The following is a 23,106-nucleotide window of genomic DNA, read 5'->3' on the forward strand; positions in this document are numbered from 1 at the left end:
GAGTCAGGATTTGAGCCCAGGTCGCTCAACCCCTGGGCCTGCACCGTTCACCCCTACAGCCGGCTGTCACACACAGGACAGATGAAGGGTCTTCAGTGGGGCAGTGGCATGACCAGTCTGTGACACAGGGACAGACATTGCCTCCATCACCAAAGGTTTACCAGCCTTCTTGGGATATTTGCGTGTATTTCCAGGCCCTCCCTGCTTTCTTTCTCTTTTCTTTTCTCTAAGCTCGACCATAAAATAATAGAATTGTGACATGTGACAAATTTAGCTACTGCCCTTCAACAATGACCTCATTTTGCTGCTAGGTCACTGATCCCCTAGTGTAGTTATTTAACAAACTCATTTTCACCACAGGAAGCCCTTCCCCTCGAGCCAGCCCGGATCTATGGCTCGCAATCTGTTGTCCCACAAGGCAATGGGCTCTCTGCTTCTTGACGCCCTGCACAGCGGAGCAGGATGCAGCCTGCGTGGGGTGGGGAGGGGGGGACCAGGTGCCCCGGGACCTTCTAGAGAAAGAGCCCACCAGCCCCTCGCTCTGATTCTGCGTCCCACGGCCCTTGAGAGGGCCCCCTGTGGGCCAGGTGCTCGCAAAGCAGGGGAACAAAAATGCCTGTACCGACATCCCATCATCTCGCTGCAGAGTCAGGCCAACATCCCGCGGATTTGTCACTGCGTCCAATGGAGGAAGCGTGTTTAATGGTGGCATTCGACGTGCGTGGCAATGACTCTGAAGAAAGCTAAAGAACAATCCGGAAACTTGGAGCACCTTCTGGTTCATTCATTCATTCATTCATTCAGTTTATGCTCTGCCCGTTTCCTCAAGTTTCTGGCCAGCACCACCTAGCGCACGCCCTCGCGGGGTTTTTCTCACCCTGAACTCCAGGCTGGGCCGTGCAGGGGGCAGGAGAGACTGTTCCCATCCCTCCCGTGAAGGCTTCTCACCGTCTGGCCACGCAGCGGCCGCAGCCCCAGCTCCAGAGCCAGGCTGCCTGGGTGGGACCCCAGCTCTGCTGCCTATGAACTGCATGACCCAGGGTCGGCTATATACCTCCTCTGCGCCTCGTCTTTTCTCACAGGTAAAGGGGGCAAATTCTGATACCTATTTTGTAAGCCCCTCGTGAGGACTGGAAGAGCCAGTGCATTGCACATGGCGAGCAGGCATTCAGGAAGGGGGCGGGGGGCTTCTTTCCCACTGTTACTCTCATCATCATCATCACCGGGGGGCACCTGGGTGGCTCAGTTGGTTAAACATCCGACTTCAGCTCGGGTCATGATCTCACGGTTCATGGGTTCGAGCCCCGCATCGGGCTGTGTGTTGACAGCTCGGAGCCTGGAGCCTGCTTCGGATTCTGTGTCTCCCTCTCTCTCTGTCCCTCCCCTGCTTACACACACACACTCTCTCTCTGTGTCCTTCAAAAATGAATAAATGAATAAACAAAACATTAAAAAATTTTTAACATCATCACTGGGATCTCTAAGACCCCTCTCTACACCTTCTTACTTCCTGCCACAGCCACGTTTAACTGCCTGCAATGCCCCTGACACCTGAGGAGCACTGACCCCTCCGTCTTTGTGGGTACCGTTTCCTTTTTCTAAAATGCCTTCTATTGCTTGGGATAAGCCAGGCCAAAGGTCAAAAGTCAGAGGAAATTTTCCTAGGAAAAGATCAAAGCTGGGAAAAAAACAAAAAAACAAAAAAAAGTACTCATTCTTAGGTAATAAACCTGTAGACGAGTAATTTAAAATTAAAGTCACCAGTCGGGGAAAAAAATGTTTAAGAAGGTCACCACTAGGGGCGTCTGGGTGGCTCAGTTGGTTAAGCATCCAACGTTTGATTTCGGCTCAGGTCATGATCTCACGGTTCGAGAGATCAAGCCCCGCATCAGCTCTGTGCTGACAGTGTGGAGCCTGCTTGGGATTCTCTCTCTCTGCCCCTCCCCCCACTTGCTTTCTCTCTCTCTCTTGAAAATAAATAAATGAACTTTTAAAAATAAATGAAGGCCAGGGGGCGCCTGGGTGGCGCAGTCGGTTAAGCGTCCGACTTCAGCCAGGTCACGATCTCGCGGTCCGTGAGTTCGAGCCCCGCGTCAGGCTCTGGGCTGATGGCTCGGAGCCTGGAGCCTGTTTCCGATTCTGTGTCTCCCTCTCTCTCTGCCCCTCCCCCGTTCATGCTCTGTCTCTCTCTGTCCCAAAAATAAATAAACGTTTGAAAAAAAAAATTTAAAAAAATAAATAAATAAAAAAAAAAAAAAAAAAAAATGAAGGCCAGTAACAATAGCTGTCATTTATTGACCACCTCTCATGTACCAAGCAGTATAGCAAGCATGTTATGTGCGTGCTTTCATTGAACTGTCCTAACAATTCTAAGAGGTAAATACTGTCTCCATTTTTTAGATAAAAAAAGTTAATGTAATCATGGAGGCAGGAGAGATGCCATGCAAATGACAGGTGGAAGGAAATCACCAATAGGCTGAGATGAAATGCTAAGAATAAGATCAGATTCCTCCTGAGTAATGGCGACTTTCTTCTTCTCCTGAGCATCTCTCTTGTTCACATACTTATTCAGCCCTGTTTACCTGATTTTGTGATCATACTAGCAGTTGGAAGTATCATCCCCATGTTACAGACAAGGGAGCAGAGACACAGACACAGTAAGTCCTCTGCCCAACATCACGCTGAGTTACAGTTGCGATTTGAACTCAAGCCCGTCAGACTTCACATCTCATCAGTAAAATATGTTCTCTCTGAGAAAAGAGGGGGCTGCTGTGGCTCCACGTGGTTAGGACATTTTGGACTGAACCTCTGGTAAATACTAGAAAAGCTGGACAGAACAGAGCACACCTTGTATTTAAACCATCTGAGAGCTATGGAGATGGGCAGGATCTGAGGGACTAAAGCCGAAAACAGGAGAGAAGCCGGGAGTCATTGGCATGGCCGTGGAGGCCATACTTCCCTCCAGGTGAGAGCCTACGGTAACAGTGGCAGTTGTGATGCAGAAGGCTAAGCAAGGCTTTTCCCAGCCTCATGGGACTGACAAGGGCCACGGGCAAAAGATGCTGGTAAACACTACAGCCTTCTGGTCAGGATGCCGAAGGCTATGCCCAAGGAGTGAGAGTGAAAGGGAAGGAAAACAGAACTCATAAGTGCTGAAACCATCTCTGAACCAGGTTATGATGTGAGGAATGGCCTGAGCCTGGCCTAGCCACCTGTCATAAGCAAAAGGAAGCGTGCTCTGGATGAAGACAATACACTATGAGGCAGAACCCCAGATTATACCTTTAGGTTTTGACACATGATGTCTAACACTCAGGGAAAAATAACCAGACACCGAACACATGACTTGACCAAAACCACAAATTAAATGGTAGATAATAGATAGAGACTAGGAAGGGAAACCAAGGGGTTTCTGTGGTGCTGGTCGTTTTTCTAGTTCTCAACCTGGTGATGGCTTTTGGGGTGTCACTCCATGATAATTCATTGATCTGTACACTTACAATTTGTGCCATTTTCCTTATGTATGTTACAGTCTTGATAAAAACAAAAGTTTATCGAAGAAATTAGATGACTGACATCCTCTCACCTTTGGTGAATCCGGTCTAGCCGTGTTCTGTGCTGGCCACTCAGCCTCGGGAACAGGCCAGGACTCTGAATGCAAAGGTCTTTGGATGATGACACTGTCTGTTTTGGGCTTCGGGAGGTATGTCTGAGCTAGAAAAGAGTATTTTCAGTCAAGCCTCAAACCAGAAATCTACTCTAAAAATCACAAGTCTCTGAGCCTTGGAATAACCTTTTCCATTCTCTTTCATTCCCAGATCCCCACGTACCCATGACAGAGGCCCTCTCGGATGCCCACAAACCCTTGAGTGCCTTATCCACACCCTTCTGATGGTCCCATCATGGCTGTGGGTATCCTAGAAAACTACCTGCCCTCGTCAGCTTTCTTCCCTTGGCTGTCAGCTCGTTCAACACAGGGACCACCACCTCTGCAAGCTGACCCATTTTTGTAAACCCTGAGATACACCCCCTGGGTCTGGTACCCAGTAGCCTTCTGGAAATGTTTAAGGAACAAGTAACTCAATCAATTGAGCACATTTCTGAGGACGCTGAGCCCACAGAAGGAAGGACACTTGCACAAATTAGTGGCAGATGAAGGGCCAAGTGGAATTCATGCCCTTCCAACTGTGAAAACAGATGCCAGCTCAGACTGCTAGGAGGACACAACAGTACAGAGGGCAGGCCCATCCTGGCCGGACAAAGACCGAGAAAAGATCTCTCTTTTTGGGTCAGGCAGTAAACACTCCTGAGAAAGGTCATATTATCCTCCTTTAAAAGATAAGACTCTGGGGCTCAGAGAGGCTAATTAACTCATCCAAGATTACACAGCTGCTAAGCACAAGGTCCTGTAATAAGAATTGCCAGATAAGCAGATCTCAAGAGCAACCCACTCACCTGCAGACAATGCCATCCGTGCTTTCTCTGTGTTTCTTTTTTTTTTTAATGTTTATTTATTTATTTTGAGAGAGATAGAAAGTGAGCTAGGGAGGGGCAAAGAGAAAGGGACACGGAGAACCCCAAGCAGGCTCCACGCTGTCAGCATGGAGCCCGATGTAGGGCTTGAACTCAAGAACCGGGAGGTCATGACCTGAGCCAATGATCACGGCTTAGCTGGCTGAGCCACCCCGGCCGGTGCCCCACTTTCTCCACGTTTCTGCTGAGCATCCGATGTGAATAGAATGCTAAACGAATCCCTTCCCCCAGGCTGACAGCATGCTGCACTTAACCAGGGAAATCCTATCTGCCCAGGTAGCATCTGAGTTTCCTTTTTAGGAATAAACAGAGCAGAGGCACCTGGGTGGCTCAGTCTGTTAAGCGTCTGGCTTCGGCTCCAGTCACGATCTCACGGTTGGTGGGATCGAGCCCTGCATCGGGCACTGCACTGACATCTTGGAGCCTGGAGCCTGCTTCGGATTCTGTGTCTCCCTCTCTCTCTGCCCCTCCCCCGCTCACACTCTGTCTCTCTCAAAAATAAATAAACATTAAAACAAATTTAAAAATAATCATAATAAACAGAACAAAAGCAATCACCCGCTGCCATCTTCCTACGTAACCGCTGTGAGAATCTGAGTTTATCCGCCCGCTTAAGTTGCTACTCATACAGATGATGTGCTTACATAGCCCTATCCCTGTAATCATCCAGTGCATTCCATTCCCCATCTCATATATGATATTCTCCTAAATTTTTAAACGACAGGGCTCATCGACAATGCTGGAGGGCCCCCCCCCCCCCACAGAGCTTTTCATTATCAGAAACGCCAGGGCATGAATACACCTGCCCATTGAGTTTTTCCACACAGAGAATTATTTCCTTAGGATGAATTTCCAGGAGCGAAACCACAGGGCTGAGGAGACCGGCCACTTCTGTGGAGTGTTTCTCGTCCCGTGTTCTCCTTACACTGGGGAGCGAGAAGGCAGGGCCAAGTAGGGCAGGAGGGGGAGACGGCGGGGCTGGTTCCTCACAGTCTGCACTTGACCCTGGCCCACCTGTCAGATGGTCCCGGTGTCTGAGCACACAGATATCGCTAATTGAAAATCGCACTGACCTCTTACAGCTGCTGCCGTCTCAGACTCGACGTCCAGGGGGTGGCTGGTCTGCAAGAAAAGACGCGTCAGCAGTTATTCCGCGTGATCCAGGAGAACAAGCCTCCCGCGGATGTGGCTGCAACTGGGAGGAAGCAGGTCATGCCCTGCCCCGCCCCACCCCCTCCCGCGCAAAGCACATTCTCCGGTCAGAGCCACCCCTCCCCCCTCTGCCCGTGACCCTCGAAGGAGTCCAGAATCTGCTCTTAGGGAATACAGGTGCAGGAAAGCAATTGCGTTTTCTCTACTCAGATTAAATCTCCAAACGGAGACTGTGATTAATGTGTTTTAGAAACTGCGGTGAAAAGCGGGGGGAGGAAATGAGGGCGGCTGGACGGCAAAGTTTCCAGGAGAGATGTTCTTCCTCCACGGAGGTCCTGCCAGACCTTGCACCGGCCGATTGCTGAGCTGCCCCGGGGTCCCTGGCTCAGTCACCCAGGAACTCAGGTCGGGCTTGAACTGGAGTCCCCCGCGCCACCGTGTAGACCGGGTGCCTGTCCTCCTGGGTCCCACGACCGCGCAGGGTCTACAAGAGGTGGTGCGGCAGAGTTGGCTAGCTGGTGTGTCCCGGCTGGTTTAACAAGAGCAGGGCTGGACCTTCAAGGCAGGTCAGATTCCAGACCAGCAGCCCAGACCTTGCCTCCTCTTGGGCGTTTCTGGCGGGGCAGGGGCCCGTGTGCGGGGTCACTGTGATATCTCGCTTCCCCATCACTGTGTCCTCCAGGTAGTTACATCAGCTGGCCCCCTGCCTGAAGACCCCTGCCCTTTCTCTCTTTCTCTGGCGAACTTCTATGTATATGTCACAACCCAACTGAAATGTCCCCTCCGGTAGGAAGTCTTCCCTGATTTCACCCACCTGCTTCTCACATAGCCCCTCCGGGCTGTGCCGTGACAAGGGACTCTTTTGTCCCCTCGAAAATGGATTGACCAACCCAGCGACGGATACACAAGGGCACAGATTATGGCTTGACCATCTTGACCGGCCCCACTTACTGGAGCCTTCTGTATTAGGCACACTGCCTCTTCTTCCGCTCACGGGGCGCTGCGCTCATATCCCCGGGGACACCGCGTGTCCTCCGGCACCATCACGGCACGTCCAGCTCTCCGGGGCCCAGACGGCCTTCGTTCCACCTTTCTGGCTACTACAACCCCTCTGTATCCCTCCAGGCCTGGTGTGTGTGCCTCCTCCTCCAGGAAGCATACTCCCCCATCAAGTCCCTCTCTCCTCTCTCCACACGTTTACTGTCCCTCGCACCAGCCTCCCAGGGGGGCCCGTTCGATGCCGACTCCTTCGCCACGAGAACGAGGTCTCATTGACCTTCGTGTCCAGAGTAGCCTCAGACCCATCCCACCGATGGCTGGGGGCAGCCTGTGACCGGGGATCCACAGATCCTCCTTCCCTTCCTGCCCCTCGTTCTTCCCACCGGCCTGGAGAGGCTGAGGGCCGGGCACCGCCACCCAGAATCCTGGCTCTGCCGCCTCCTTGGTCTCGGCCAAGTAAGACACCCCAGACCCTGAGCCGTGCCGCCTCCATCTGCAGAATGGGGGCGTTCACATGTTCCTGGCAGGGGCTTGTTGGAACGCGAGGAGAGTGGACGTCTACGAAATGCTCCACACAGGGTAGCGGACTACCGTTCGCCCTGTGGGCGCCTCTCCCCTCCCTCCCCCATGTAAACTTTGGGGGGCCATATTCTAAATTTCATAAAAGGCAAGAGCTAAAGGGAAAATAATTTCCTGGATCCTTGGAGGCCCAGGCCTGGGGGTCGCCGATTTAATGAATTAGGGGAGTTAGGGCTCTGAGCCCCACTGCTGCTTGTGAAGACACGATTGCTTTTCTGGAAGCCCGTCTATAGATCTCGCTGACGATGCCCAGAGGAGAGCAAGGAGGTGGAGGAAAAGGAGAGTGCGGGGCAAGAGGAAGCAAAGGTAGCAGCCCCCTGGCCGGTCGCCTGCCCCCGCCCAGGGCTGCGGTGTAGACAGCTCCCCACTGCTGGAATGCCCAAGCCCCGACCTCCGCCCGGGGACCCCGGTGCTCTCTGAGTGCCTGTACGTGACAGCTTGTGTGGCCATTTGACACGAGGTCTTACTGAAGCCTCACAGAGCCCGGTGGAGGGACCGCAGCCCCCTGGCCTAAGGGAACAGGCAGCTTAGGAAGGTGAGGGGGGAGCACCATGGTCACAGGCCGGCAATTCTTCGGGGTCTGGGGCGTGTCCGTCTGCCTGGTACGAACGTGCGGGGAGAAAATACAGTGACCCCCGAGTCCCGGAACTGCTGGGTGCCAGGCAGGCCCCACTCATCAAGTTCTCTGATGGGACCTGCCATTTGTTGAGCTGACAGCAGGCCAGACCCTGGGGGAGGTGGTTCAGGCTCAGGCAGGAGGGCGTGCCTGCACCCTAACCAGGGCCGTCTCCGGGGTGAGGCCTGGCACCCCCTCCCCAGCTGCCCCCTCCCACCAAGGGCATCTGCCCCCAAGGAGGGGATGACACCTGAAGAGAAACCACAAAGAAAGGTAGTGCCTCATTCTTGGCTTGGGAATGTCAACAGCCTAGGTCCTGGCAGAAGCCGGGGAGAAAACAGATGTCCTGGGACTGGGGGCGGGGGACACTGCCCACTTAAGCCAAGCTTGAGGGGTGGGTGGAATTGAGACCCCCGCCCCCACCTCCCAGAGAGGTTTTCAGGAATCCAAAAAAGGGAAGGAACCTGCCTTCCCCTTGCTCCCACCTCCGGGGACAGGCAGGGAGGTGGCGAGACCCCCCGTGGTGCCCGCTGAAAGATGCTGGGGAAGCTGGCCGAGCTGGCCTCAGGGAAATGCCCCACTTTAGAACCAGTGCCCGAGCTGAGCTGGAGGAAAGACACCGGGGCACGTGCAAGGCCATACAGGCCAAGGGCCAGCACAGCACCCCTACGTGATGGTATTCAGAGGGCGCCTTTGGGAGGTGATCAGGGCCTAAGGAGGGAGCCCTCGGGATGGGATTAGCGCCCTTGTAACCAGAGACACGGGAGAGCTTGCCTCTGTGGGGACACAGCGAGAAGGCAGCCGTCTGCAACCAGCAGACTACTTGGAGCCTCAGTGGCCTCCCTAAAAACGCAGGCTTTGGGAGGAGGAAATGAGCGAATGGAAAACGCTGGCACGGGGGAGGGCTGAGTCTCGGCCAGCATCCCCACGGCTAGTGGATAAAGGACCAGCCTGTCTGATGGGGCCCGTCCGGTTGGGCCTCACCCCAGCCCCCAGCCCCGTCCGGGCAGCCAGCCCGGAACACTCTTGGTTTCTTAAACACATCACGGCCTTGTAGCCACACTCGGAGGGCCAGCCTTCCGGAAACAAGAGGGACCGAGTCCTTGAGGGCCTGGGACGTGCCAGACCCCGCACCGCCCATATTCCCAACGGTGCATGCACACACACTCTACCCCCCTCCCGCAGGGGTGGTGACGGCACTGGCTGGGTGCAGGGGTCCCCTGTCAACATCAAAGCCCAGCTCAGCTCAAGCACACGGCCTCTTGCAGAGAAGGCCGAGCTGGAGAGCCACTTGTAGACGTGTGTCTCTGGGCAGGACTTGAGACCCCTGAGCCTCAGGCTTCTCAACTGGAGAAGGGACCATGACAGCACCTTGCCTGTGGGAGGACCTCCCGAGTCAGCTCCATGAAGCACTTGGGACAGCATCCAAGCGCTGTAAGGGGTACGTGGAAGTGTCCCCTCCTAAGGCCATAGAGCTAGACAGTGGCCACCCTCTTGACAGCTGCCCGCACACAGACCAGCTTCCCACCAAGTGGGACCCCCCCCCCCCCCATACAGGGCGCTTCACAAACGACCTGTCTTCATGTCAACTCTGCCCAGTAGGCTCTCCTGGGCTCTTCCCATTTTACAGATGGGAAAACTGAGGCTGAGAACAAGTACGAGTCTTGCCCAGAGACACACACATAGTCAGTCAGTCTCTGCCCCAGTCCCATTTTCGCTTCCTTCATGACCCTCACCACGACTCACGATTATCTACTCCTCCATTGTCGGCAGGTTTGCTCTGAGAAATGATTCGCCGTTTCTCCCCCTCAGTGCTCGACACTTGAGGTCACGGTAGGGGGCAACGGCACAGCCAGGGTTTTGTGGTTTGCACAGGGAATCGTGAGGCGTCCCCGTGATCGTGCAAATAGGGGTGTTCTTGGAGAGCGGAATTGTAAAGTAATGCAAAGTCCTTAAAAGAAGGGAGTAGAAGCTTATGTAACTGGCCGTTGCTTTCAACAGGTCTCGGGGAAGACACCCCGGGAGGCAAGTCCGGCCCCAGGAGCACATCCTTACAGGAAATGAATGAATCCGGCTGATAACACCATTCATTCTCCCTGTTTTCATTCCTGCCTCCAAAATGACCTGGTTATAAATGTTTAGTGACTAACAGACGAACGAAGGAACGAATGAATGAACTTGATTGCCTGACAATTCCACTATACAGGGGGAGAATATGCGGACAAGTTTCCATCCATCGCTGCAATACTTCAGCCTGCACATGGTTCTGGTTCTCATGGGAAACTGATACATTAGTGTTAAGGTTTGTACATCAGTCTCTGTGAATTTGGTCATTATGAGTCAGCCCAGCCAATCCCGGTGAACATTTCAGTTCTAGTTTCAGAGCAGCCCCTGGGGGGTGGGGCTCTCACTGCTATGATGCCTTCTCAGCAGGGGGCCAGCTGGCCCTCCCGGGTGACTGCAGCCCACACCCCGGAACTCTGCTTTCTGTCCTGCCTCCGTCAACACAGAGACTGTGCAAAGCTTCTCAACAACATGCTAACTTCCTTCCTCAGCCCTATCCTGGCTCTCAAGAGGTTTGAACCACTCGGGCAGAGAGATGAGCCCCGGACTGAGAGTCTGGGACTCCGGATTCAAACTCTGGCTCTGAACTCAACTGTCACGCAGCCCTGAGCAGATCCCTGGGCCTCCCGGTCTCCATCTCCCAGGCTGGTTGGTGGCTGGGACCAGGGGGCCTCTGATGACTATGGGGGAAAGGAAGGGACAGAGAAGGCCGGGCTTGCAGAGCTGGGCTGGGAAGGGCCGAGCTGCTGATCAGGAGCGTGGGGAGCAGGGCCGGCTGTGTCTACAGCGGGAACTGTGTTTCGCCCTCACACCATCAGAAGCCGTGCTCGGCGGGGGCGTTGTGGCCGGTCCCCAGGAATGAAGCTGCCCGCGTGCGCACACGCGTGTGTGTGTGGAGGGTGGGCTCAGTGAGCACCCACCATACTCTGCACACAAATGCCGGGACGCTGCTGTTCAGAGCTGGGCACAGATCCGGGAGCCCCTCCCCAGACCTGGGTCAGAGCCGGCATCCAGACCGTCCACACTACCTGGGGGCTGTGTGACCTCGAGTGAGCCTCCCAACTTCTCTGGGCCTCAGTTTCCTTTTTGGTTGACTATCAGGAGAGGAGACCCTCATTCATCCAGTTCATTATTTCATTCATTCAACCAGTCTCCCCCGGGCGGCTTCTCTGTGCCAGGCACTAGGGAGACACAGATGGTTACAGAGCCTCTCTGGCCCCATCAGAGAGGTGCTGACAAAGCTCCCACGACAGCAGGGCAAAATCCCTCCCACGTGCCATGTCATGAACATCCACGTGCCATGGAGGACAGAGGAGGTGGCTGACTCTGTGGTGCATGGGAATCAGGGAAGCCTCCCTGGGCAAGGTCACACTTGAACTGTGCCTTGAAGGATGGCTGGGAGGCTGCTAGAGGACGCGGTGAGTACTAAGGTCCTGAGGCACACGTGCAAGAACCCTCTGGTGAAGTTAAGTGCCACGGGGCTTGTAGGACTGTGGCTGTGTGTGTCTGTCTCCTGCATGTGCTGGGAGCACTTTAAGGGTAAGATGCCCAGCTCGCCATCCTGCACCAGCCAAGAGCACAGGGCCTGGCCCAGAGCAAGAGTCCTGGGTGTGTTCTGGGTGGGCTCAGTGGACAGAGGGAGGGAGGGACGGTTCGGGTCAGGCAGGTGGACAGGAAGCCGTGTGCCCTCAGCTCCCGGAGGAAGAGTGTCAGCGGGTCTCTGGAGACTACCTCTGGGAGCGCCGGAGCCAGGAAGGTGGCCGCGTACTCGGCCAGTGCCACGTCGTCCACCATGCCCCGCGCCATCTCGGAGAGCAGGGGATCCTCGGCCCCGCGTCGGTGCAGCTCCTGCAGCAGGTGCGTGATGAGGCGGTTCCTCTCCCGGCACTTCTGGACCAGAGAAGCCAGCTTGGCCTGCAGGGGTGGGAGCAGAGGTGCTCCAGGTGGGCCCGCGGAGGCAGGGCACCCTTGGGGGCCGGGCAGCCAGGCTGGGCTCTGGGCCCTGCGCTGTACCCACCTGTGCCGCCTTAGCTCGGCCCCCTCCCTGCGCCCCAAAGCCAGAACAGCTTTGAAAAGTAGCCACACAGCCACACACCCTCAGGGGCTCCCCACTGCCCTCTGGGTGGGGTCCAGGCTCAGAGCGTGGGCCCCACCACCGACCATCTCTGTGACCAAGCTCCTCTCTACACCTTGACTTGCTCATCTGTACAGTGGTCATTGTTAAGGGCAAACGGGTTGCTGTCCCTCTGTGCCCGGCTCCAGGCTTCCTTCTATCCCCACAATTAACGTTCATATCTGTGGGTCTGTCTCCCGCGTAGCCCAGGAGCTCTTCAAGGTCAAAGCTGACATTCCCCTAGATCCCTGCACCATCTCTGTGCCATTGCTGGGCACACTATGCCCCTGGGAGGGATCTGCTGCATGAATGGTGCGAGAGGGGACCCTCCTGCATGAAATGACCTCCCACATCTGGGCATGTCTGGAGGGGGTGACAGATAGACCCTCCTCATTCGAGGGTGGCCCCGGGCGAGTCCCTTCCCTCCTGATGTGCCCTCCTGCTCCATCAGAAGAGCAGGTGACCATCTTTTCCTGCCAGGACTTCCAGCCCAGCCCAGCCCGGAGGCCCAGGAACATTCCCTAGGCAGTGATGCTTGGGACCCAGTACCGGCTGGCAGGGCAGGAGGGTGGCCTGAGCTGGAGGCCGGGGCTCCCCGGGTCCCCTGGATCGCACCACCCCAAAACATCAGGGCCTCATGCTTTCGGCCGGCACGTGCCATAGCTTCAGAGGTCAGGACAGACGGGGACAGTCCCCCTGGGTCACGCTCTCAGGCAGGAAAGCAGGACACGGACAGGGAGGTGTGGGGAAGATACTAAGCTCATTATTTTACCTTATTTTTTTTTTTGGAAAGGGACATCGCGTATCGATCTCACAGACATCGTTACCTTCAAAGGAGCCACGGCCGAATTTGCCTCGTGTTGCTTTCTCTGAAGTTCCTCAAGCTGAAAGAGAACCAACATGGTTGATAACGCCGAGCCCCCGTTGACACAGCCTGAGCCTCCCCAGGGGAGCTGGGCTCAGAGAGGTTGGCTCTGGTCCCCTCTCTTCCCACAGTGGCGGGGGGGGGGGGTGGTGGTTCTCAGTGGGGAGCGGGGGCCTTGCCCGTCACCTGCCCGGCGAGATCTGGGCGGGGAAGGATGCTCTGAGCGCTACGAATGAGCTCTGCCAGATTGCAGGTGCCCGGCCAGCTCTGTTCCCTCTTCCTTCCAGAAGGAAGCCTTCCCGGATTCCCCATGAAGCGATTTTTTTTTTGGTGCTGTGTTAACCTCTGGGAATCCGAGCCAGACACCCTGGGTCCTAATCCTGGCTCAGCCACTCACTACCACTGTGACCTTGTGCAAATCACCTCTCTTTCTGCCTCGGTCTTCTTGTCTGTAGAGTGGGCGTCCTATCAGAGCCCACCCAATTAGTGAGGATTGCAGTGAGGAGTCCATGAATTGTCCCCTGTGAAGTGCTTAGAACATCCAGTTAGCACTCACTGAAGGTAAACCATTATTACGAACTGGCAGAGGCACCAGGCACGGGAGGAAAGCCACCTCGGACCCTCCAGCCTCGCCCCACACACAGCTGAATACCAGCAGGTGACTCCCATCAATGCTTTGTGGGACGGAGCCATCCAGCCGCGTCCCGTCCAAACTGCTGACCCACCAAATCATAAGACAGAACGAGAGGGCTGCTGTGTCAGGCCTTCTGCCTCACCCTCTCGTTCCCTCTGTAGTCGGCACAAAGAAAGCTACACAAATAAAAGTCCTTTTTCCTCTTCCCGACCTCCTCTGACCTCTAACGCCGTTCTCAGCCTTCCATATCCGCCCTCACAATGCCTACACATGCGAAACTGTGCTATTCAAATGTCTTACATCTTGGATTGCCGTCTGATGTTAAATCATCGTGTTGTCTTGGGCCACCTGGGCGGCCCCATCAGTTAGGCGTCTGACTCTTGATTTCAGCTCAGGTCATGATCTCATGGTTCCTGAGATCGAGGCCCAAGTTGGGCTCTGTGCTGACAGCACGGAGCCTGCTTGGGATTCTCTCTCTCTCTCTGTCTCTCTCTGCCCCTCCCCAACTCCTTCCTGTGTTCTCTCCCTCTCATAATAAATAAATAAACATTAAAATAAAATAAAATAAAATAAAACCATGGCATTATTTCTATGTCATTTCATACAAACGGACCATGTTCTTTTAAAATCTTGCATATTATTTCATCACGAGGCTGACACATAATCTATTTAACCGATTCTCTGTGAAAGTTTATATTGTTTCTTTGTTTCACAGACAGGCTTCAATGAACATTTCCATATAGCTATTTTTTGGCATATACCTTCCTGAATGTAATCAAAGTGTAAAATACCAGCTCCAAGCCGACCGTCTTGCATTCAAAAGGCACTCAATAATATTTGCAGGCTTGGATTCAACCATGTCTCTGCTTCCGCTTAGGAAATAGCAAGAATGTGTTGCTGGGCGCCGTGTGGTGGGGCATTTGCCATGAAAACGTGAATGAGAAGAGAGTAAACAGACAACAGGTGGGAGAAAATACCACCGGGGAAATGTAAATCAAACCACACTGAGACACCACGTCGTGCCCACGGGGATGGCGATCACCAAACAGACAGTAGGGAGCGTCGGGGAGCTTGCGGAGAGGTTGGGGCCTCGAACCAGCAATCAGAGACCCATCTTAAGGTAACTAAGTGAGACTGAAAAGTTCCATCATCATATTACAAGAATTTCATCATTGAGCTGAAAACTATAAGAAAAGGAACCAAATGGAAATATGAGGACTGCAACATACAATCCCTGAAATTAAGAACTAAAATAATGAGTTTATGAGTAAACTCAGTGCACCCGAAAAGCATTAACTAGAAGATGGGTTAGGAAGAAATATTCAAACTGAAGGACAGAGAGAGAAAAAAGATTGAAAATCATGAAAACCAGACTTCAAAATACATTGGATATGGTAAAAAGCCCTACCATGTGTAGGGGGGTTATATTTCTCACACCTCAGTGACAGGAGGGAAAAGGGATGGTCCCTCCCTTGCTGGCTGAGGCACAGTGAAAAACACTGGTTATTGCCTTGGCTTTGGAAGCAGGTGACAGTGCCGTGGAAAGGCATTCTTCAATATCTGTTAAGAATCAATAACATCTCCACTCGGGACCAGTACGCCCCCAGTTCTCTGAGCTCTTGCATATAAACAGGAATTTATAAATGAATGGAAATAACCATAGATCCAACAACTGGGGAATGAACATCGCACCCAGCCGATGGATTACCACACAGGAAAAAAAAATTGGGTACAAAGGCTATGAAGCAACGTGGACATAAGGCTAAGTATAGTATAAATGCATCTGATTATACAGAGACTGCACGGGAAAGGAGCCAGAAATTACATCACAATGTTGATGATGTGTTTTCCATCCATCAGCTTGTCAAAAACATGTAAAGTGTGATAACATTCGGGGTACCAAGTGTGGGCAAACACTAGCCTCATTTATTCTTGGTGGAAGCATAAATGATGTAGTCACTTTGGAGGGTTCTTTGCCTTTATGTTTCAAAGCCAATTATGTACATATCCTTTGACCCAGTAATTATTCTGCTAGAATGTTACCCTTTGCATATGTAGCAGAAACATATCCTAAGACAGGGGTATAGAAAGGTTCACTGAGCTTTGTTTGTAAAGCAAAGAAAAGAAACAATTTGGATTTCCATAAACAAAGCATTGGTTAAATAAGTTATGGTTTGGCCTCTTGAAAAAATAATATGCCAGATTTAAAAAAAAATTTTTTTTAACGTTTATTTATTTTTGAGACAGAGAGAGACAGAGCATGAACAGGGGAGGGGCAAAGAGAGGGAGACACAGAATCTGAAACAGGCTCCAGGCTCTGAGCTGTGAGCACAGAGCCCGACGCGGGGCTCAAACTCACGGACCGCGAGATCATGACCTGAGCCGAAGTCGGCCACTTAACCGACTGAGCCACCCAGGCGCCCCATATGCCAGATTTTTTAAAGATGAGGTCAGTCTGTAGGTGTTGATATGGAAATATTACCAGTATTTTTATTAAATGATAAAATCAAGGCGCAGAATATTTTGGGGTGGTATAATTTCACTTTTGTGTATGCCTCCATACATACACCAAATATGAGTAGATAAGGCTGAAAAAAAATACTGGAGGTCAGAAGGGGTTGGGGCCAAAGGGGGGGAAGAACTAATTTTTTTTTTTTGCATTTTAAGAAAATAGCTAATTATAGATCTACATGCACTTGTAAGTAATAATACAGAGAATTTTGCCCTGTTTCTGCCAAGGGGAGCATTTTGTAAAATTACTGTATGTGACAACGTTATCATGTCGATTACACTGACGCTGGTATAATCTTCCAATATTAGTCAGGTTTCTTCAGTTCTACTTGTACTGTGTGTGTGTGTGTCTGTGTCTGTGTGTGTGTGTGTGTCTGTGTGTGTGTGTCTGTGTGTGTGTGTGTGTGTGTGTGTGTGTGTGTGTACTAAGTTCTATGCAATTTTATCACCCGTGAACATTCACATCTCCATCATGACGGACAAGACAATGAACAGGGGATGCTCGCTTCATTCCTACAGAGGAAGGACTTTTATTTACGTAACAGTTGAAAACCTGTTAGACTTTTTAGGAAACCATTATGCGTATTTACCACCTTTAGATGGAACAGAAGTCAGCTGGGTGGAGGGATTCCTTCCCCACACCGTTCTTTACTTGAGACATCTAATAAATACTCGCAAACCGCTGGGAATGGTGACGTCTTGCCTGATTCTTCTATTCTCAAAACTCCCCGGAGCCTGGGAACGTTTCATTCACAGGCGGGAAAGAACCTGTGGGCCCAGCCTACCTCGCCCTTGAGCTGGTCCCGGAGGCGGGTGGCTTCCCCATGTGACACCTGCAGTACCCGGTGGGCAGAAGCCTGGTCTCTGAGCTGGCACCGCAGGGTCAGCACCTGGTGCTGGAGGTGCCCAATGCACAGCCTGAGGTCCTCTTTGGGGGCGTCTGTCTCCGTGCCCTGCAGTGGCAGAAATCACAGATCACACGAAATGCTTAGGTTAGCTTATCTTCCAAAGCAACTTGCCTTAGCAAACAAACAGGATCCGTTTTCTTTCTTAATTCTTTTTCTGCCTACGTTTTTTTTCTCAAGTGAAAAATTTCAGAAAATAAAGTGGCAGAAGTCACCCCACATCCTATTAGCCAGAGTAACCATTGTGATCATCCGTGTATTTTCTCCAGTCTTTCTGCTATGCCCTTCCTTACGCATGTGTGTGTGTGTGTGTGTGTGTGTGTGTGTGGCCCATGCTGGGAATCAGGGTGTTGGGGGAGTCTAGAGAATTAGAGAATAACATTCTCGAGTGTGATTTTCAAGAGACACATGTATCTATCTATATCTTTTGCATATATTTTCAAAAATACGTAAAATGGCATGGCATTCCAGAATCTATTTCAATCAATTTCGGTCACCACTCCGCTGAAAAAAAGTATAATGAATGGAATTTAAGGTTCAAATCCAATTACGAGATGCTTATCACATTAAAGCATCATCTGTTGATGTAAAAGAGGATACTGCATTTTCCCCACTTTTCTTAAATCAGTACAAAATTGTCTCTCACTCTTTTTGGGTCAGACATGGGCAGCTTTCATACGGACATTATGGGGAACTTCTGGGAGGCAGCAAGATGGGAAGGAGAGGTAATTTAGCACTCTGGGAAGGGTGATTAAATGACAGTGACGCTACGTCCCCCGATGGTTCTGGACTCTACAGTTTTATTTTCTAGTAACTTCTATACGGAGACACACTCAGGCACGCACACACACACATTCTTTTCTACACAACATTGAACACACCGTGTATTTTGCATCCTGCTTCTCCCCTTTAATACCACACCATGAGCATTCTTCCAAATTAGTAAAGAATACTGAAAACACTGTGTTAGCACACGGGAAGCCTTCTGCACCGTGCTGGAGGTGCAGGTCATGCTAAGATTCTGCTGCTGTAACCGAGGCCGTGATAGAGACTCTGACACACGGCTCCTGCCCAGACTCTGAGCCCTTCCGTGGGATCACCAGGGAGGGGGTTTTCTGGGTCCAGGACCCAGAGTATCAAGAAGTTCCCAGTTCCCATGCGAAAGTGTGGCCTGTGAAGGAGCAAATCTGCTAATCACGGCTCCATTCGCAGGAGCCCAGGAGCTCAAGGCTTCCTGGACCCTCGTCCTCACTGGGGTGGTCCACCTTCCAACTAAGGCAGCCGCCCTGGGAATCTGAGGCCTGGGAAGGCCATGCCTGCCTCGCGCTCCTGGCCCCGGGTGGTGAGGCATCCTGCCGGGTGAGGAGAGAGAACACCGTGCTGAGGACACAGCCTGCCCCACGGCTGATGAGGCCTCCGCCTCGTTAGCAAGGAATCCGAGAGCAGGATGTGGTTTTCTTCTAATTAATAGAAATTCACAGAGCGTGGGCCTGAGACGCACAGGCTGGGCCCTGTCAAGAACAGATGGGTTCTCCGGATGGCTCCATGAAATCCGGCTCTAAGACTTGCAAAACAACTTGGCCTTTCTGGGAAGTTTGGTGCCTTCGCTGTGTCCCCCCCCCCCCACAGCCCCCCCCTCCCCTCCAGGACTTGGACGAGGGCTTTGCCCCAAGGATCCTGAGAGAAAACCCCCCGCGCGTTCTAAAGAGAATGCACATGTGGGGTGGGGGCCAGCAGCCTGGTGAACGGCCCCGTGACCCACTTGTTCCCTAACAGACTATCGGCACAGGCTCCAGCCACACGCCGTACTTGGGCTGAGAGCCACGGTGCACATGGCCCTCTGGGAGCTCTGTCTGCAGGGGGGGGACTGGCAGGGCGTGGTAAGGGGAAGGCCAGGAGGCACTGAACCAGAGGCACCCGCTGCCACCCAGGCGGGCGGTGGCGAACGTGGTCACAACTGCTCTGTGGGCGGGTCAAGGGCCACACAAATCTGTAGCATTTGCCGATTTCCATGGCGTAAAGGTCCCCACTGTGAGCCACGACACGCTATGAAAATGGCATCACGCCTCCACCCTGAGGCCGTCCTGGGGTGCCAGGAGGAGATGCCCCCCAAAAGAAGACCCCGCAGATGAGCCACAGGTCCCAGGAGGAAGTGGGGTAGAGGAGGGGCAGAGCAAGGACGCCAGCGTGCAGAGGGTAGGACGTATGCAGCAGTAGCCAAGGCTCCCGGGCTCACGATCCGCCCGAAGGAAGGTGGAGTTCACACCAAGTGCAAGAGGGAAGAGGCAGAAGGGTTTTAAGCAAAAGAACACCACAATCGGGTTTTGACTTAGGATGATGGAAAGGGGAGGCTTCCTCATGCTCTGCCTCTTGTGCATCCACAAACCTCCTTTCTTTCGACTCTGGTTCTTGTCTGGAATCCTCCCTTCTTTCAGCTCCAAATTCCTCCGCCCTGGCATCAGGTCTTGGCATCATCTCTTGACTGCAAAGTCGTCTTGACTGTTCCCCTGCATCCCCCTGGCCCTTTGCCTCACAGCACACAGTGATCTTTTTACAAAAGAAATTGAACCATGTTGTTCTCCTGCTTAAAACCCGCCAGCGGCTTCCCATTGCACGTACAAAGGATCCTAACGGGGGCCTGCAGGCTGTCCCCCCTCTGCCCCATCTCACACCACACCCACCCTTGCCCACGTGATCCCACCACGCTGGCTCCTCTGTCCTTCCAGTGAGCCAGGCTCACTCCTGCCCCAGGGCCTTGCCACTTACTTCTCCCTCTGCCTGAAAAGCTCTCTGCCTGTTGCTCCTTTCCCACCTTGAAATGCTCAGCTTGATATTCCTCCCCTCCGATTCCAGTCCCTAGCAGGTCTGACCGGCTGAGATTGGACAGCTACAAAATCTGGGGAAATGCATAAAGCAATTCTTTGCGAGCATTGAGTGGCAGCCGAGGCAGGGCTACAATCCTGGAGGGAAAGGATGTACATCAAGGTGAGCTCCATTTCTCCCTGGATTTCTCTCTGGAGCATTTTCCAAAGCCTGGGTCAGGAGTGGAGCCCAGGCCATGCGGCGGTCCTGCTAGATGGAGGGCTCAGAGGCGCTCTGATATCTGGGTCTGGGGAACAAAGTAACAGGAAGGAGAGAGCCTGGCACTGCCCTGGAAATGCCCCCTTGGGTCCTTGGCTGAATCCTAAGCTGAGCAGCATAGTGTGGGACTCTGGGGCCTCGCAAAGGAGAGCAACTGGTCGGCCAATTGCTGAAGAGACTTCAGCGGTCACACACCGTCACCAAGTTGGCAGACTTTTGGCCAAGCCCCAGTTGAGCGTCCTCGGCAAATACTCAGGGGCCTCAGCTGCTACCACTGAAAGTCCGGGACCCAGGAGCAAGGTCCACACCATAGGAGGACAATCAGGCCCTAGGACGGGGTTGAAACTCACATACACCTGCACAGGAATGATACGGTCTGCTGATCATCCCACGACCTGCCAGAGGAAGACACACTCAACATCCTCTAGAGGGAGCTAACGATCAGGAGTCTCTATCACATCTCATCCTACACGATGTCCAACATACAAAAGTTTCTGAAAATTACCGGACACATGAAGAAGATGGAAAACGGGACTTAACCAAGAAGATAACCAAAGATCAACCAAACAGTTGATAAAAATAGACCCAGAGATATCTAGATATTGGCATTAGCAGACAAGACCTCCAAAATATAGGAAAGATTGGGGTGCCTGGGGGCTCGGTTGGTTAAGCATCTCACTTCAGCTCAGGTCATGATCTCATGGTTTGTGGGTTCGAGCCCCACGTCGGGCTCTGTGCTGACAGCTCGGAGCCTGGAACCTGCTTCGGATTCTGTGTCTCCCTCTCTCTCTGCCCCTGCCCTGCTCGCACCCTGTCTCTCTCTGTCTCTCAAAAATGAATAAATGGTAAAAAAGATTTTTTTTAAATATAGGAAAGATAGACAAAATGAATGAAAACATGGGAGTATTTCAATAGAGAATCAGAATCTCTTTAAGAAGGATAAAATGGATATTCTAGAGCCAAAAAATAGAACAAATGAAATGAAGAACTCATAGGATTGAATTATCAGAAGATAGGACACAAGAGAACACAGGATTAGTGAACTAAACACAGGTCAATAGAACATCCAAACTAACGCACAAATATTTTTTAAAAAGGAAGAAACAGAACAGTTTCCAAAGATATGGGATAGAGTAAAAAAACTCTGGATATCCAGGAAATGAGAGAAAAATAGGACAGAACAACATATTTGAATAAATAACGACCCCAAATTCTCCACACTTGATAAAAAAAAACCCTTGAATCTACCATTTTAAGACGCTCACAAAAATGCAAGCAGGATAAATATAAATAAAACCACACCAGGCACATCATAGTCAATTTGCCAAAACCCAAAGATAAAAAGGAAATCTTAAAGCAGTCAGAGACAAAATAACACATGTATTTCAGAAAAACAAAACCAAGCAAAAAAAAAAAAAAAAAAAAAAAAGAACTAGGATAAAAACAACCAATTTTTGAACAGAAGCTATGGGAGCCAGAAGGCAATGAAATGAGATCTTCAAAGGGCCAAAAGAGGGGGAAATATCTGCCTACCTAAAATTCTAAATCCAGATCCTCACCAGAAGAAATAACCAAGTTCTTTGGACAGAAGGAAAACAGATCCCCAGGACTGAATGCACAGCTCAGACACGTGAGGACATGTGGGGAAACGTAGATCATTGCTGGCTTCAAACAACAACAGTAACAACGCCTCATGACATTTATTAGACAGAGACATAATATATATGCTAAAAATGAAGAAAAGAAGAAAGAGGAATGGAGATAAACTGTTAAAATTTTTGCATTAATCATTAATAATTATTCACTTATTTGGGACTTCTGCATTACCTGCTAAAAGTACCAATGTAAGGTACATTTAAATAATTAACAGGCACACTTTGAAATCTCTAGGGCAAATACTGAAAAAATGAGGAACAGAATGAGCTAACGGAGAAGAAAAATGAATAATAGAAAATATTTATGAATACCAAAAGCAAAGGCCAGAAAGGAGAAACAGAACAGAACAGACAAAGAGAACAAAAACCCAATTCTATCATCACATGCGTGAAATGTACGTGGACCGAACACCTGAACTGAAAAGCAGAGGCTGTGGAACTGAGCTAAGTGAAAACACACCAGTCGCATGCTATTTCGAGGATGCCCATGGGTTGAATGCAAAAGGATGAATAGTGTACAAGAAGTTGAGGATTCCATGAAAACACTAAGGGAAAGAAGCTGATGTGCCTACTTTAATGTCAGACAAAGTATAATTTGGGCAAGAAGGCTGAGAGATAACGAGGGACACTTCATCACGATCAAAGAATCAAGTCAGCAGGAAAACGTAATTTTAAGTCTGCGTGTATCTTATAAATAGTTTCCACGGGCACCTGGGTGGCTCAGTCGGTCGAGCGTCCAACTTCGGCTCAGGTCACCATCTCACAGTTTCGCGAGTTTGAGCCCCTCATTGGGCTCTGCGTGGACAGCAAGGAGCCGACTTCAGATCCTCTGTCCTCCTCTCTGTTTCTCTCTCTCTCAAAAATAAATAAACGTTAAAGAAAATTTCCAAATATATGAATCAAAACTAATATAACGCCAAGAAGAAATACACAAATGCACACTCAGAGATTGCAAACGTATCTGTGTAAATAACAAAACACATGGACAAAATGTTGGTGAAGACACAGAATATCTGATTAGCACAATTAACCACCTTGGACTGATCACAATCCTCAAGAACTCTGGAATAGTCACTCCTTACAAGGACCTCCAGGATACCTACCAAAATAGACTATAACCTGGTCGCTAGAACAAATCTCAAACTTTAAAACAATATAGTGTATGTTTTCTGGCCACAGTGAAATAAAACTACAAATAAGTAACGAAAACATAACCAAAAAAGTCAGCAGGTGCTTGGGAACTCAGCAACACGTTTCTGAATAACCCATGGGCCAAGAGAGACACCGCAAACAGGAATTAGAAACTACTTTGAACCAAATAGACATAAAGCACAACATATCAAAATGTGGGGAACGTAGCTGAAACAGGGCTCAGCGAGCATTGCAAAGACTTAAGTGC

General features: G+C 51.3%; 1 protein-coding gene across 3 annotated transcripts in view; it reads right to left on the bottom strand.

Moving 5' to 3' along the window:
• The window catches only part of CB1H4orf50 (chromosome B1 C4orf50 homolog), a 109,589-nt gene that overhangs the window by 62,698 nt on the left and 23,785 nt on the right, over window positions 1-23,106 (bottom strand). For all 3 annotated transcript variants that reach the window (XM_086705488.1, XM_086705487.1, XM_086705489.1), the window contains exons 7-11: window positions 16,852-17,019; window positions 12,884-12,940; window positions 11,675-11,857; window positions 5,607-5,655; window positions 3,587-3,714 (exon numbers count right to left, since the gene is read on the bottom strand). In XM_086705488.1, the coding sequence (XP_086561614.1) occupies window positions 3,587-3,714; window positions 5,607-5,655; window positions 11,675-11,857; window positions 12,884-12,940; window positions 16,852-17,019 (585 nt within the window). The remainder of the gene's footprint in view (window positions 1-3,586; window positions 3,715-5,606; window positions 5,656-11,674; window positions 11,858-12,883; window positions 12,941-16,851; window positions 17,020-23,106) is intronic.

This window comes from Puma concolor, chromosome B1, assembly GCF_028749965.1.
Source record: "Puma concolor isolate L17-30 chromosome B1, mPumCon1.1.hap2, whole genome shotgun sequence".
In the NCBI taxonomy this organism is placed as follows: domain Eukaryota; kingdom Metazoa; phylum Chordata; class Mammalia; order Carnivora; family Felidae; genus Puma; species Puma concolor.